Here is a 15,435-nt window from a genome sequence, read left to right as displayed (position 1 = left end):
CCTGAAAAGCGAGACAAACGCCAGAACCCCATAGTCACCTTTGACTGGGCTTAACTGTCCAGGGGTCCTTTACCTTTACCTTACCTAGATCTTGACCCATATGGTCTTTTATAGGTCAACAGACCATATGAACAAGTCTCATAATTTAGGCCAGCAGCGCCACAAGACTGCATCGTAGCAGTAGCCATCAATGTAACACTGACACCAAAGAGCATTTGGGGTGGAGGGCACTGCCGAATTGGTTAAGCTGTTCGAAACCCTCGGTGCATTCCACAGTGACTCTTTAATACTCAGCAAAAAGCCTTTCCACACAGGAGGCCGTGCCTCATCAAGGATCAGCCCACTTTCATTCGCTCATATGTGTGAGCAAGTCACACAGTGAAATAAAGAAGGGATGGGGGCTGACAGATCCAGAAAAAGATTTGAGGGTTCTACAGGCACAGGTACCTTTGAGAACACCTTTTTGAAATGTCCCCTTGCCTTGGCTAGTTCGTAAGACTGATCTATTAGCCCTGAGCCATTAATTGGACCTGCTACCCTGAGGGTAGTGTTAGCAACTTGGGGGAGCCTATCCTAAATCTAGCCACCTGAAAAGTGCCAGAGGGGAACAAAGAGATGTGGACAGCCAGCATCTATGAATGGACCACAATAGCAAGTATGTGCTACTTCCCGCTCCTTTGTTGGAATACCAACAAAACGTAGCCTAGTGGCACAGAAACTGGTCACAGACCTGGTATGTGAGAGTATTCACACTCTACTCAAGGAAACAGGCTCCTAAGAGAGCAAGAGAGCTCATAACACAGAATATTTTTTGTCAAGAGCATTAGCTGTTTTTGCCTGTAGGCAAAAATAATACATGTGCATGCTTTAATAAGGAGTGGTGTGGTGGTAAAAAGAGCATCATTATGTGCTCTGAAGTGAGAGCCCGAAGCTCAGTTATAGAACACATACTTTCTGCGCACCAAGTCCTAGGATCAGTCCCTGGCATGAGCACCTGGGTCTTTGGAGAGCTGCTGCCAGTCAGAGTCGAACAGTACTGGGCTACATGGGCAAATGGCCTAACCTAGCATATTGGCTTCAAATCCCATATGTGCCAGTGTATTGTAAACATCCGTATAGGAAGTGCCCTCTTAAGAGCATCTTGTAATTCTGAAGTGTGTATGCAGAGCTAAAAGAAAGGTACGGGTTGCAAGAGAAATTGCATGTGGGAGCTTTTGATAAATTCCTTTCAAGAGAAGCCACTGTATGCTCCATTGAATGAACCAAGCTCTGATTTCGCTGTCTAGTCCCTTGAAAGGATAATTTCTCCACCGTTGTCATTTCTTTCCCATTCTCTCACGCATCTGCTTTCCCCATGATGAGCTGCTCTTTGCCAGAGTGCCCTTTCACAATCCACTCTTCTGCCAGAGCTGAGCCACTTATCCGCCGTTGCTACGTGAGTGTAGTTTATAGATGAGCTTGGTGGTGGATAGTGGATTCATGCAGGTAAACATGAAAAAAAAATCGTAAACAGACTCACGCAGTTGGCAGCTTCAGTGTTAGCTATATGAACAGGTGTAGGGACAAGCAGCCAACTCTGCCCTTAGCTGTGCACGATACCTGATAACGTCATGTCTTGGCAGGATTCACCGGCAAGATTTTTTTGTAATGAGTGTTGTACTTGTTTTGATGTCCTGTTCCATTATCTTTTTTTTTTACTGAATGTACATTGTTTTTTATTTTGTTTTGTTATTTGTGTGTGTATGTTTTGTGTGTGTGTGTGTTCTGCATCCTTTGCCATGCAAGCGCCCCCTCTCTCCATCGGGGATGGCAGCTCAGTGCTCGAAGGACGGAGTCACTGTGAGAGCAAAACCCAGACTGAGTCCAGGCAGTCCCAGCTTTCTCTCTGTTATTCAGCCAGTAAGTCCAGGGTTTACAGTCCTCCACAGCATTCCTTTCCCTACTGTGACTCTCTCTTCTCCCATTTCTCTGTCTTCCTCGGCTTCTGCAATATTCTTCCAGAATATTGGTTCCCATTTCCAACACTTCATATTTTCAATCTGATTCATCTCCACCCCCGAACCATTTCTGCTCATGTAACACTTTCAGAGAAACTCCTTTCCCTCCCCCTGCCACAATAAAATGAAACCATGACCTAGCTAATTTCATATCCTCTTTTCCTTAGCCAGATACCACATACTTCCTTTGCAATTGTTTAAAAAAAGTGCTTATTGATGTGTATTCTTGGGCATGACACTTTGTTTGGGGGTATATATGTATCTTATCATCTTACTATTTTATTTTAGATTTATGTACCGCCCTTCATCGTAAGATCTCATGGTGGTTCACAGAATAAAATAGGGGATAAAAACAAGTACATAATTTAAAACAAAACAGCAAAATGAAATCTCCACCTTCCCGCAGACACATTTAAAAGGCTGTAGAATGTTAATCAGCCATTGTAGGGCAGAGGTTCAATTCTGCACCAGCGTTCAGAAATATTCAGTAAACCGAAGTCTTCGCTGGCTGAGAAGGCCTCTACTAAAAAGTTTGTTAGGTTACAGCTCTTATGGACACAATATCCCTTTCCTACATTGGTGCAGGGACAAGCATGAGATAAGGTCTTTCATGCCACAAGTGGTGATTGCAGATGTATACAGGAAGCCCTGATTGGCTGGGGGTCTTCCAACTTTTGCACATGGAGCAAACAAACACAGCACACCATGGGTGAGAAGGGACCACAGCACACAGCACAAAACCTTCCATGCAGGATTGCCCACCAGTGTGGAAGGAAATCATTGGTATATCAGTTAAAATCAGAAGACTTAAACTGCCGTTGTGTGAACCCATGCACATCACTTGCACACACAGAAAAATCAGAACTCAAAAACCCATTTCTGATATATTTTCTCTGTCCAGCAGCACCTTGGGGATAGTATAGCTGTCTAGATTACTCACTATCAGTCTTGAGAAACTTTTGCTGAGATGTGTCAGAGCTGTGGTTATGATCCTGCATAGGGACCGTATGAGAAACACTTGCAACTTGACTTCAGGTTATCCCTCACTGAAGAGGCACACTTCAGCAGGGAATTGGAAACACAAGCAAATTCAGCCCCTTTCTAGTAAAAAACAGATTTGAAAACCCTGCCCCCCTTTTCCTACTCTTCTCTTGTTCACCTGAAATTATCTGCTATCAATCCTTCAGAGACTTCTTTGTTAGTGCCCCTTGGTTTTTAGAGTTGAAATACTCCATTCAACTGTAGCATCTCGGCTCATATTTTACTCTAAAACCAGGACTGGACTGTTTTTAAGCAGCCAACTTCTGTAATGAGATAAGCAAAATTTTGTCTTAAGTCATTTTGTTTCTGTGAGTCGTACGTGTGTGTGAAGCTGAACGTGGGCAGGCGGATGGGAGGAAAGTGATACGGAACAGCTAACAAAGCATCATGATTTTTGTTTATTACATTTGTATTTCAAAGCCTATATGGAGATGATCTTTATCTCCTCTCCAAACAATACCCTCTTCCAAAATCTATAGGTTTGGTGAGAAAGTATTTGGGGGGTTGGATCCCAGCATTGCCTAGTTGGAATGAACATTTGACCAAAGGAGACATCATCTTCCATTCCAAACTATTGCAAAGCCTTTGTTCCCCTCCTGTAAAGTAGAACCACAATGAGGCATGTTAGGGTCATGTAGAAATCCTGCTCAGGGGGAGGCAAGGGAGCCCTGCTTCTGTGCTTTATCTGTTGCTCTTATTATTTGGAGTTAGATTCCTTCACCTTCTCCTTCCTCAAATCTTACTGTATTTCTTAGTTGCTGCTTTGAAAGACTCTCTTTGTGAGGATCCAGTTTCCCCACTTGGTTTGCATTGCAGAAGTTGGTGGCATTGCTGCATCTGGGAGGGGTGTGTGTGTGTGTGTGTGTGTGTGTGTGTGTGTGTGTGTGTGTTTTCAATGCAGTCCTTATTTTGTTTTCTGGTTTTTATTTTTGTTTTAATGCTTGCATTTGTTTTGCAGCTACCACTACACAATCTTGTGAAGAGAAACTACTTGCCTGGGACAGCCCAGGGCAAACTGTGGAGTTGGACCGCGCTCAGTCGGAGCCTGTTCTAACTCCTGTAGTTCCATTTGCACTTAACAATCCGCCATGTAAGTTAGCTTTGTAGTAGCAGGAGTAGAAAAAAACAACACCTAGTACTTAGCCTCCTTACTTATCTACCTTTTCTGAACCTTTTTCTCTCATTTTTCCAAAATATATATTCCCCTCCCTCACTCCCTCTCTTTGAATTATTTCTTTCTCCTGAATTGGCTAGCTTGGAGCAAGAAGCCCCAGTTCAGACCTCCGTTGGGCACATGAAAACATCAGCCCCAAACAGCAAGCACAATTCTCAAGCTGCAACTGCAGACAAAAAAAAAAAGGTTACGCCATCTAAAGTTTCCAGCCTTAGCAAAGTTCCAAACTTGGAATAAATGAATCCGTACCATAGGTGTGCCATCTGTCACCCTTCCATCCACTTCCACAGTTTTAATGCATTGGAGATTGCTGTGTGGATGTTTAGAGAAGTACCAGTATTTTGATCTCATCCAGCTCTCCTTGTTCTGTAGCCTCAATTCCTGTATGTTGACAGGCTAGGAGGCGTTCTGCATGTAAAACATCAATCCTGGTGGCTCCACTGAAAAGGTTTTCTGGCAGCAGTGAGATGTATTCTCAGTCAGTGTAGACAGTGCTGTGGTTGGGCCTGGCATGGAGTGTATGTATTTGTATATTCATATAACATCCAACACTTCTTGTTATGTAGCCGCAATTCCTAAGCATTCACCACGGTAGAGGACTGGAAGGCAAGTATGCTAATTCCAGGTGAATCCAAGCATCGCTGGAGGGAAACGGTTCAGCGGCTTGCATGTATGATGTTGAGGGTCTAAGAATGGCCTCCGTGTGCTTCCGAACCATTTCTGCATTGAAAATGCCAATGTGGTAATTACAGGGGTGTCTTCTCTCTGATTTGGCCAGCTGCAATCTGTGCAGCTGGGACATTGAAAGGAGACAAAATAGAGCTGCCTTTTGCTCCTTTTTTGGAGGATACAGCAGGAGGTGAAGGTTCGAAATGTACATGGCATCTCTCCATGTGATGCACTGGCCGCCTCAGCACATCCATATGCTCCCCCTGTTGTTGGGACAGCATTTCACTTGCAAATGTGAAAAAATAGGTCCCGTCATAATCACTTAAGACTAGTAACAGTAGCATCCATACAGAAAGTTCATAAGGCATGTGAAGTTATTGATGGCCTTGTTGATAGAACTGTTCTTTCTGCTCTGGGAAATGAAAGCATTGATAGATGGGGTATGAAGCAGTTTTTCCCACTTTACAGAGGTCTTGTTGCTGTTATTGGCTATTCATTCATTCATTTCTGCCCTGCCTTTTGCCTCAAAGGACTCCAGGGAAGCTTAGTGACTATATGTCTTACCTGTGTAAATGAAACATTCTTATGAACAGCAGCCAGTGACTTGCAATGTGTGGTGCCTTGCACCAACAGATTCAGCTCAGACCTGAATCCTAGAAACTATTTCTTGTCCTGTTCCCATATGGTTCCAACAAGAGCTTTTCTGCTGTCACACTTCTGTAATTAATATGCGCAACAACTGTGTGCATTTTGAATTCGGTGGAAGTATACACATTCTCAAATTAAGTCTTGAGCTCTATCTCTTTTGACCAAAACAAGGGCCAAGGGCAATCACAATCATGGAAATGTCTAAGAACAGAGAAAGTCAGCGGTTTTTTCCATCCAGGTAGCATATCTTTATGCATTCAAGGCCTGTAGTTGGTCCAGTTCTTAGAACTTGCTCAGCTTTGTTTTAATTGAATTGGAGTAAAGGAGAGGCAGATACTGCTTCCTGTCTGGGATTCAAAAATCCATGGGGTGCCTCAGTGCCTCTAAAAATTGGGGGCATTCTGCTGTACACATGGCTATTTTGGAACAAGCTCAAACTCGGGAGTCTAAACAAATCCCCCTAAACATTGGAAAACATGTTTTTGCACCCACTTACAAAACAGACTGGAAAAAACCACAAAGTTGTCTGCGTGCAAAATTCCTGGCAAGCTACAATACATGGCTGGTGGTCTGCATTCAGCTTGATGGTTCACAGTTCCTAGTGAGAACACAGGAGCTGTGGCTGATTGTATGGCTGAGAATAGGTTCCAGTGTGCCAGAATCATTCCTGCAAATAGTGTGTGTAGCAGTATTTGATAGTAGCACAGTAAGGCATAATCCTATATAATTATGCAGTAGGAGCAGATACTAAGAAGGTGGTTTGTGTCTTGAAAGGTTGTCCAGTGAAAGAGGAAGGTGATACTACAGCTAGGAACCTTTCATTGGCACAGCATCTTGATACAGGAAGGCTCTTGGGAGCTGTTTTGGATCCTCTGCTGGTGGGAGTCTTGGTTTAGAACATCTGAAGGGCACCAAGTTGGCAAAGGATGGTTCAAGCCATCAAACAGGCACTTATAGGCAGTTTCTGTAGACCTGTCAATGTGTCATCCTTTTGTTGTTCTCTTTGGGGATCTGTGGAACTGAAGCCCACAGTTCAAAGAAGTGAGGGACTTCTGTGGCCCATTGCAAACATAATGCAGTTTGTAAACCTCCGGTGCAGGCACCCTTTCCTTCCCTGAGCTCCCTCTGGAATGACTCCCACATTCTTTCCTTCGCATCTTTTAGCAATGGCTTCGTATTCTCCGTGCACCCCGGTGCAAATTACAGCGAACGCAAACCAGGTTCATTGGAAACGATGGTTTGCACACCCACTTCAAAGCATGGTTCCACTCCTAGGTTTATGAGGGAGCCATGTTTTGCATTAAGTACCCTTTGTGACAGTGGGCATGCAATAAGGGACGGAAAATTGAGAGGAAAGTTGCTCAAGAGGTAGAGGGAGCGAGCACCTGAGCTCCTGGCCCTGCTGCCATTGCTGTAACCATGATTGAGGTCAGGATCATCGTGCCTCCAGTAGACCCTCCCCCTCTTCATATCTGCACCTCAGATTTGAATGATGCAGTGGGTCTTTCCACCCTAGAAATAGTGTAATGGAAATGTGACGGTAGTCTGATCCTTGGTGCTCTCCACATACCTCCTGCACAGATTGTTAGAGCTGAGCCTTTTCTTGGGTGTAGCAGTGCTGCTGTTCAAACTGCCGCCTTCTCCCTTCTTCCTGCATTCCTTCCATCTTCCAGACTCCATTCTTTCCAATATGTAGCTGTCATTACTACTGTTCTGGGATTCAAGAGAGCAACCACCGCTGCGAACACTGCTCTGTTGAATCTCCGGAAGGGAGCACTTGCTTGCCATATGTTTTGTCCCAACTCCCATGTGCTGTAAAGCTGCCTCTTTTTTTATTCCCTTCTCCAGTGCGTAAACAAGAGATCATAAAGATAACAGAGCAGCTGATTGAGGCAATCAACAACGGAGACTTCGAGGCATACACGTAAGTGGAGAAACACAATTGGCCATTCGAAGCCAGATAATTTGGGTCAAAGACGACATAACCATGGGGTGGTGAGGTGGAGAAGGGGAGCAGAAAATAGCAAAAACGTAAATATAAGTAGTCTGATACACGTACAGTTTCAGTCCATTATATTTATTAAGTCATATTAAAAAATAAATGAATTTCAATAGTCAAGTGTTTATCAATCATCCCAGTACCTGTGTGCTTATGAGGGAGGGCAATAACAAGTCTCTCTAGTTGCTGTGGTTTGATAGAGGCAATGAGGATCACACTTGTTGGTGTGAATCTAGGAATAACATTTACTGTCAGGCTAAGTAAATTTCTGCTGGACTGTACCACTTCACAATGCAGGTGGGGACTCACATAATGGCCTCCTCCTTCATACAAACAAACATGTGAGCAGAAAACTAGTATGCTGGAGAGAAAGTTATTCGCCTAACCTCTGTGGTATGCTACTTTTCTTTATTCTGTCATGTGAACCCTCACCTACAGTCGACACAGCCCACATGCAGGTTTACCACCTAAGTGAAAACTAGGCCTTAGTCTCAACATAAGATGTATTTGGTGTTTGATCGCTTGGTTATATGGAATCTTCTCACAGGAACGAAGTAGGATGTAAATATGGCAAGTGTGTGTGTATTTGCTGCTGTATGGGCAGTTTTAAATGCTCTCTAAGGTGACAACTTAAAAATAAAGAGTTGACTAGTTTTCTAACTAGGCAGGAAAGGAAGTGTGGACAGAGCTGTCTATGAACCTGAATTTGCATTTACATTGGGAGTGCGGAATGTGTGGCCTCTTAGATGTTGACTCCAGTTTTTGTTTTCCTTGGCTACTGGCCATGCTGGCTGGTATTGATGGGAGTTGGGGTCCCAACAACACCTGGAGGGCCAAAGATTATCTGATTTACATGAATAAATGCAGCTACTTTAGTAGAAGTGCAGAGGTGAATACTAATAAGCACTCTCTGTTGCATAGAGGAGTGTGTGCAAGCATGCACATAAACACAAGCAAACAAGCTTATTTTCCCAACATATAAACTTTAGTCAGTGATTAGTGTTCTTTCCCCCCCGTAATGCATTGCAACCTCTTCCTGGTGGCACATTCTCTAGGAAGCTAAAAGGGCTATCATAAAGTAGGGCTTAGGAAAATGCTTAGGGCTTATTATAATACTTAAGGAAGCTCAACTTTCTGTTCCTGGTTGGGGAGTCCTTTGAATCAATACTGCATGGTGCAAACAGTCTATATTGACACAGGCTGCAGGTTCAGATACCAATGAGATCCTTTGTACTTTTGTTTCTTGCAGGAAGATCTGTGACCCTGGATTAACCTCATTTGAACCTGAAGCACTGGGGAATCTCGTGGAGGGAATGGATTTCCACAAGTTTTACTTTGAGAACTGTGAGTGGTAGAGAACTGGCAACACCAAAATTACCCTTGACCCTGCTTGCTTAGGTAGGAAAGAACTGCAGTTTTAAGACCATCTCTGGACTTAGATTGGCAGTGGGGAACTTACTGTAAGTGTATTATCTTGGAAATTTGCACTCCAGAATTCTCCTCTTAGTTTTTCTTTTAATTGGATTTTTTGTATCAGTTGCCTGATACACCATCAAACGACAACCCTGAGAGCCTGTCCATAAGGATACTGATTGATGGTATTGAAAGTTACAGAAAAATCTAGAAGAACAAACAGAGTTTCTCCTTATATGGGCTATCCATTTGGGACACCAAGGCAATTAATTTCTGTGCTGAAGGCACACCTGAAACCAGGTTGAAATGAATCCTGATAATTGGTGTAATTCAGCAGTGTCTGAAGATTCATAGCAGCCCCAGAAGTTGGATATTTGTGACTGGCCAATTAGTTGTTAAAATCCCCAGGATCCAAAAAAAAGGGTTTCTTCAGTGGTGATTTCACAACCATCTGATTTATCAACCATGTGGCTTTGACGATACCTTGGTTTCCACCCTTCTCCCACCTTTGAGTCCATGTATAGAAATGAATATAAATGAATATAAATGAATAAATTATTAGAGATATGGGGTGACCAGAATTTCCTGCAAATAAGCATCAGAGTGCAGAAGAAAGGGGGAGGGGAATAGTAGAAGGACACAAATGTGAACTCCACCTTGTCTACTTCTTTAGAAAGTAGAAAGCATACATGAATAAATAATAATAGTATCAAGCAAGATTCAGGTTCTTTCCTCCCTGCTATAACCAACACTTGAAAGATAGCCACTTACAAGCAGGCTCTGACTGTTGGAATCTCTTATGGCTCCCCAGAGGCAGGCGGAGAAAAATGATGGCCCCTTTCTCTGCAATCTGCTTATGTTTGTTTTATTTCTCCTTAGCAGTCAACTTTGTTCCTTGATAAAACCATTGTTTTTTATTTTCAAATAATCCTTTAGGTTCACACAGCATAATAATAATAATAATAATAATAATAATAATAATAATAATAATAATTAATAATAATAATAATAATAAAGTATCCTGGTTCTCTAGGAGTCTGAGATTAATTCATTTAAAGAAAATTATTTGAGGGACTGGAGCATAGAAGCAGTTAGGAAAAGGAAGGAGTTTTGTGGGGGCAGTTGGTCGGACTGCTTCATTATGGTCTGACTGGGATGGAAAGAAAAGCAAAGGATGTGTGATCTGTTGGGGGAAGTGACCAAAGTAATGAACGAAATAAACCTGTTTCTCTTTGCGAGGTTAGGGGGAATGCTGATTGTTTTACATGTCTCCCCAGTATTGTCCAAGAACAACAGCAAGCCAATCCACACCACCATCCTGAACCCCCACGTTCACGTTATTGGTGATGACGCAGCCTGCATTGCCTACATCCGCTTGACACAGTATATTGACGGTCAAGGCCGACCCCGCACCACGCAGTCGGAAGAAACCCGTGTTTGGCACCGCCGTGACGGCAAGTGGCTGAATGTCCACTACCACTGCTCTGGGGCCCCAGCAGCTCCACTCCAGTGAAGCTGAAAGATGGGTATGTTGGGCCAGGAATGTCTCTCCAGTACAAAGAGGAAGTATAGAATGGCAGAGGAAGCCTGACCAAGGAGACCTGTGGGTGGGAACTTGCAAAGATACATGGCAGTTCAAATCTCTTGGCTAAGTAGATAATGCTCACTACTGTTTTCCCAGCAGTGAAGCACAAAGCATGCTGAAGGTGTCAGACCTATCAGGTAGGGGTGGGAAAGGCAAAGGAGGATGATGAACAAGACAAATGTCGTTTTCTCCCCTTAGTGTTGTTTCACAGTTGTCATTGTTCGGCCTTCTTGAAGATTGGTGGGAGGTTCCAACTGCCTCAAAAGAGCTTTTTTAGCCTTGCGTCTCCAGTCCCAGAAGGTGCAGGCTAACTCAGTGCTGAATTCCCTCCTGTCTACAAGAATAGGAATACACCAAGCCAGAATTTTATTATCTATGCCTGGTGTTTCTCATGGTCTTCTGTTGAAGACCGTGCTGGGCAAAATCATGCACAAAAGGCGGTGTGTCCCAATGTCTGGAATTGTTGAAGATTTAGCTTTGACAGCTTCAGAAGAGTGTTGAAGAGTATACTGAGGCCTACATTTATTGGCTCCTGACTTGATCCCCTCACTTCCTGTATTCACACATAGATAACAAGGAAATAAATTGTTCCAACCTGTTCCAACAATTTACTCCTGATATCATCTGCAATGATAAACAGCATAGTTAATCTGCTCATGCTGTTAATACATTTATATTTTTATACATCTAGGAACATGTTCTCAATTCTGTGCACAAGTGAAGTACTGCATTTTAAAGGCACCTAACCCATCCCCCAGTTCATTCTCTTTTACATGAATTCCTTTTGGTCTTTTTCCACCACTGAATTTTGAACCATGGTTAAACAGTTCATTGACACCACCATGAGACATTGCTAACCAGGGTTCATTATTGAACGGAGTTTGCTAACCAGGTTTCAGTCTTGGGGAATGCTGACTTCCACTAAGTGCAGTGCTGAGATTACAGTTAACTCAAGTTAAAATACTTAATGGAAGCTTGCAAAAACAGACCCCCCAAACAAAAACAAACCTGCCTAATTATGCCAGCTGCTGGGTAATTCCAGTTTTCCCTCTGATAAAAGTAACAGAAAAAGAAAACTGATCTCACCCAATATGAGATTCTGCTCCATTACTTGCTGCAGGTTTTATTGTTCGCTGTGAGAAGTGACTTCAAAGCAAGTGGGTCGGATGAATAGTAACTTAATTGGGTGGTGAGAGAGATGCCTTCTAATGAAACTGTAGTCTCTCTAATTGAATCCCTTACCCCACCTTAAATCAAGGTGTATCCATCCAAGAATTCCTCATGTAAGTTGTTCCATTAACCTGGCTACGTTTCCTTCTGTCTTCCCACCCTTCAAATCTATCTCCCCTTTCTGACTGCAGCAGCTTTCGGAGATACTCAGCGGGAGGGCAATATCTTCTCAGCAAGCAGCTCTGGAGTGCCTGAATTACAGCAACGGTCATGTTCGTTTTGACGTTTAAAAAAATAATATATGAATTACAAACCGGCAGCAGCCAAATGCACGAAACCCTGCATGAATCTGATGCTCCGGGCGCTGCCGCCTTTCTGTTGTTTTTCCATGGATCCATCGTGTCTGTTTCTGCTGTATGAAGGTGTCTTTTAAATCTCAAGAGAGAAAACCCATATTGTTTGTATAGAAAAGAGATCATCATCCATGATGGAGTGTCCAGCGCCTCCTCTCCAGGGCTGATGATGAGGCAGCAGCTGTGGAGCATCTTTCAGAACCGGAGCAAAGAAAGGGGAAAGAGAAAGCAGCTCAGGCAGCAAAATGCTGGAACCTGTGCTCTGTGAAGGCACAGTGGGAACTAACATGTCCGGGCTATGCTGCAGCTTTAATCGGCGAGATATGGCTGGCGACGAGCTCTCAGGGCCAGCGTGGAGAAAAGGGGGCAAGGTGGAAGGAGGACATTTCTCAGCCCTTTGCCATACAGCAGACTGACTTGAGCCCAAGGGTCAGCGGTGGAGATGTGCAGCAGTCAGCCGATTGCTCGGCCACTGGGTCCCACTGATGGACTGCGTTAAAATGAACAAGAATGTTTTAAGGAACAAATGTGAGCTGGATTAAATAGCGTAGGAGCTTGCTCTTCAGAGGTGCACTGATTTATTTTTATTTTTTTTAAAGAAACAGCCGCTCCTTGGAGGCATGAAGTCAGCTTATAAGGGCAAAGTTTAAGAGCAAATGATATTAGGGGGAAGAGGGTACATGAATGGCTTGGTTTTGTTTTGTTTAGAATAGATGGGATCCAGATTGCTGCAGAATATGTGCTGCTTAGGAAACAGTTGAAAAGCTTTGTGTTAACATCCTGCCCTGAAGTTTTGCACACACATGCGTTAGCTTCCTGTATGGTGTGTAACTTAGTTTGTGTTTTATACTGAAATAGATTATATATATATATAAATATATATATGCACCCCTGTAACTATGGGGCTTGCTGGTTTCCCAGTTTTATTTGTTTTCTGATAAATAAGCAAAGGGAGCCAGCGACTTCAGGCAAGTGCTTTTTCCACTAGCCCAGTCCCTCTGACACAGCTTTGTTTCCTGTTGTTCCATTGGGTGTATTTTTAAAAAAAATCTCCCTCCCATCATCTGTGGTGGTGTGTTTACTCAGTTAAACGTTGAATCAGAACTTTGGTTTTACTTTATGTAGAAGGTTCTCCAGTTTCTGCTGTAGTTACAACTAGGAACCCAACACACCCATTTTGCATTGGCCACAATTGTCTCCCTTGCCACCAAGAAAGGCAGGCATTGCTCTTTATTCCCTACATGGAAAATGTTTGACAGTTGTACACCTTGGCCATTGTTTTACCCATTTTTATGTAGTAGAGGTGGGATAGAAACCTTCCCGGTAAACTTTGACGTTCAGATTGACTCCCTGTCCTCTGGACACGGAGGACACCAAATCTCTTTTGCATGTACGGTCACTTACATTTGAGAATATGGGATTCCATTAAATTACACTCCACCCCTTTGCTGCCTAAAAAGGACTAAGCAGAGAATAGCAGGAAGACAACCTTTTGATGGAGTTTTAGGACAACAGAAAGTTGCGACGATCCCATGGAACGGAAGGAATGTGTTTTCTACTTTGCAGTGAACATCCTAGCTTCTGTTACTGCTAACAAGGCTGATAGCTCAGTCCCACAGCATTTATCACGGCATTTATCACAGCTTATCTTCAGCACAGCAAAGGGAATTTACCCTTTGCGAGGTTTGTCTGCGCAAATCCTTCAACCTTTTTCAGCCTCGTCTAGAGCCAGGTGAAGGAGAAAAGGAATGCTGACTCAAGTAGAGGGATAGAAGTGAGACTTTTAATGTAGAACATCCTTAGATAGCACTAAGCTTAGTGAGTGAGGCGACAAAGAAAATCCTTGATGATTTTATTCAGGTTTTTAACAATAAAGCCACCATGTGGGGAACAGGAAATTAGTTATGCAGCTTTTTAAAAAATGACAAATTCTGCATGCTTTTAGGTCTGATCTTTCCTTGTCTCTTTATCTGAAGATTATTAATGATAAACCCTCTCTGTATTAAGTATCTGCATCTTTCAAAAATATTTTTTTTGGAACAGTTTTGAGTTGAAGTTTTTTGTCTTTGTTTTTGCACAGTCTTTGAGACATGTTCTAATTTAATGAGAACCTTAGCTTGGTATGGCCATTATCCAACACAGCTATAAACCTTTAGCATTCTTAATGTTCTCTTATGGGGTTAATGTAAGCATCTATATATAATATTATATCAAGTTTTAAACAGGAAATGGAAGATGTTTGATGCAAAAATTTTGCATGATAGAGAATTAATTGAAATCAAGTTAGGCTTTTTTCTGAATGTTGGTAGAACCTTCATAGCTTTGTTATAATGAAACCTTGAACCGGAAATATTTAATAAAATAACATTTAAATGGTGCAAAGTCACATAGTACTCTTGTATTCTCCTGAATCTTTGGGAAAAACAGGCCTTGGGCTGTTTAGACACACACTGCTTTCTCAAATCTGCTAATAAGAGGCAAATTCATTTGATGGCATTTTCAATTTCTGGTGAATCAGCTCGTTTTGGATATGTGTATAAATATGATAGCTGACCTATAGAAAAGGAAAAAGAATGCAAAGCAATTGGTGCATCCAAAAATATTGGTGGGATGCAATAGAATTTTGTTGAATTACTGCTGACTTGCTACACATTAAAAATCATGTTGTGTTACACACTCCTTTTTGTTTTATGCCACCCAAGTTATTGCAAATCTCTTGCCTTTTTTATGAGGACAAAATAGGTATGAAATCTAGTGTGGTGTGATGCAACTAAATCATGTTGTGTTACATTAGACCCAGTGTTGTTTGATGATACATCAGATACCTTGTCATTCTTTTTCTTTTCTTTTTCTGTGTTCAGTTTTGGTGATAATTGATTCTGGAGATCTTGAGTGGAAAACGGGGAGAGCTGGCTCTAGGTTTTGGTGGACCATTGGTAGGCTTCTCTTCTCTTTATTTTAAGGCAAAAAGAGAGTGTAAAGAGCTCTGAAAGGACTTCTCCAAACGGAATGAATGGACGTTAAAATGGCAAATGCAATTCAGTGAAAACAGGTGTAAATCAATGCATGCCAGGGCAGAGAATTTTCATTTCACTTATACGCTCATGAGGTCTGAACTGGTGGTGAGTGACCAGAAATGCACCTTGATGTTGACCCAGTGTGTAGCAGCTGTGAACAAGGCAAATTCAAATTCCATGGTAGGGATCAATAGGAAAGGAATTGAAAATAAAACTGCCAGTATAATAATGCCATTGTTGTTATTATTATTATTATTATTATTATTATTATTATTATTATTATTATTTACAGGCAGCTCTGTATGAGGAAGTTTTAAAAGTTTGATCTTTTATTGTGGTTTGATGTATGCTGTAAGCCGCCCAGAGTAA

The 15,435-nt window shown here is 42.4% G+C and overlaps 1 protein-coding gene across 35 annotated transcripts in view; it reads left to right on the top strand.

Annotated features, from left to right (window-relative positions):
* The window catches only part of CAMK2G (calcium/calmodulin dependent protein kinase II gamma), a 158,258-nt gene extending 143,530 nt beyond the window's left edge, over nt 1-14,728 (top strand). For 8 of the 35 annotated variants that reach the window (XM_035138196.3, XM_035138189.3, XM_060275060.2 and 5 more), the window contains 6 exons: nt 1,786-1,899; nt 3,997-4,128; nt 7,378-7,453; nt 8,778-8,872; nt 10,219-10,467; nt 11,888-14,728. In XM_035138196.3, the coding sequence (XP_034994087.1) occupies nt 1,786-1,899; nt 3,997-4,128; nt 7,378-7,453; nt 8,778-8,872; nt 10,219-10,454 (653 nt within the window). In that variant the 3' untranslated portion in view covers nt 10,455-10,467; nt 11,888-14,728. The remainder of the gene's footprint in view (nt 1-1,785; nt 1,900-3,996; nt 4,129-7,377; nt 7,454-8,777; nt 8,873-10,218; nt 10,468-11,887) is intronic. The other 27 variants (XM_035138206.3, XM_035138200.3, XM_060275065.2 and 24 more) reach the window with 6 other exon arrangements.
* Nucleotides 14,729-15,435: the final 707 nt, after the last annotated feature.

Source organism: Zootoca vivipara, chromosome 5 (genome assembly GCF_965207765.1).
Source record: "Zootoca vivipara chromosome 5, rZooViv2.hap1.1, whole genome shotgun sequence".
Taxonomy (NCBI): Eukaryota; Metazoa; Chordata; class Lepidosauria; order Squamata; family Lacertidae; genus Zootoca; species Zootoca vivipara.
This window is presented reverse-complemented; position numbering and strand designations above follow the sequence as displayed.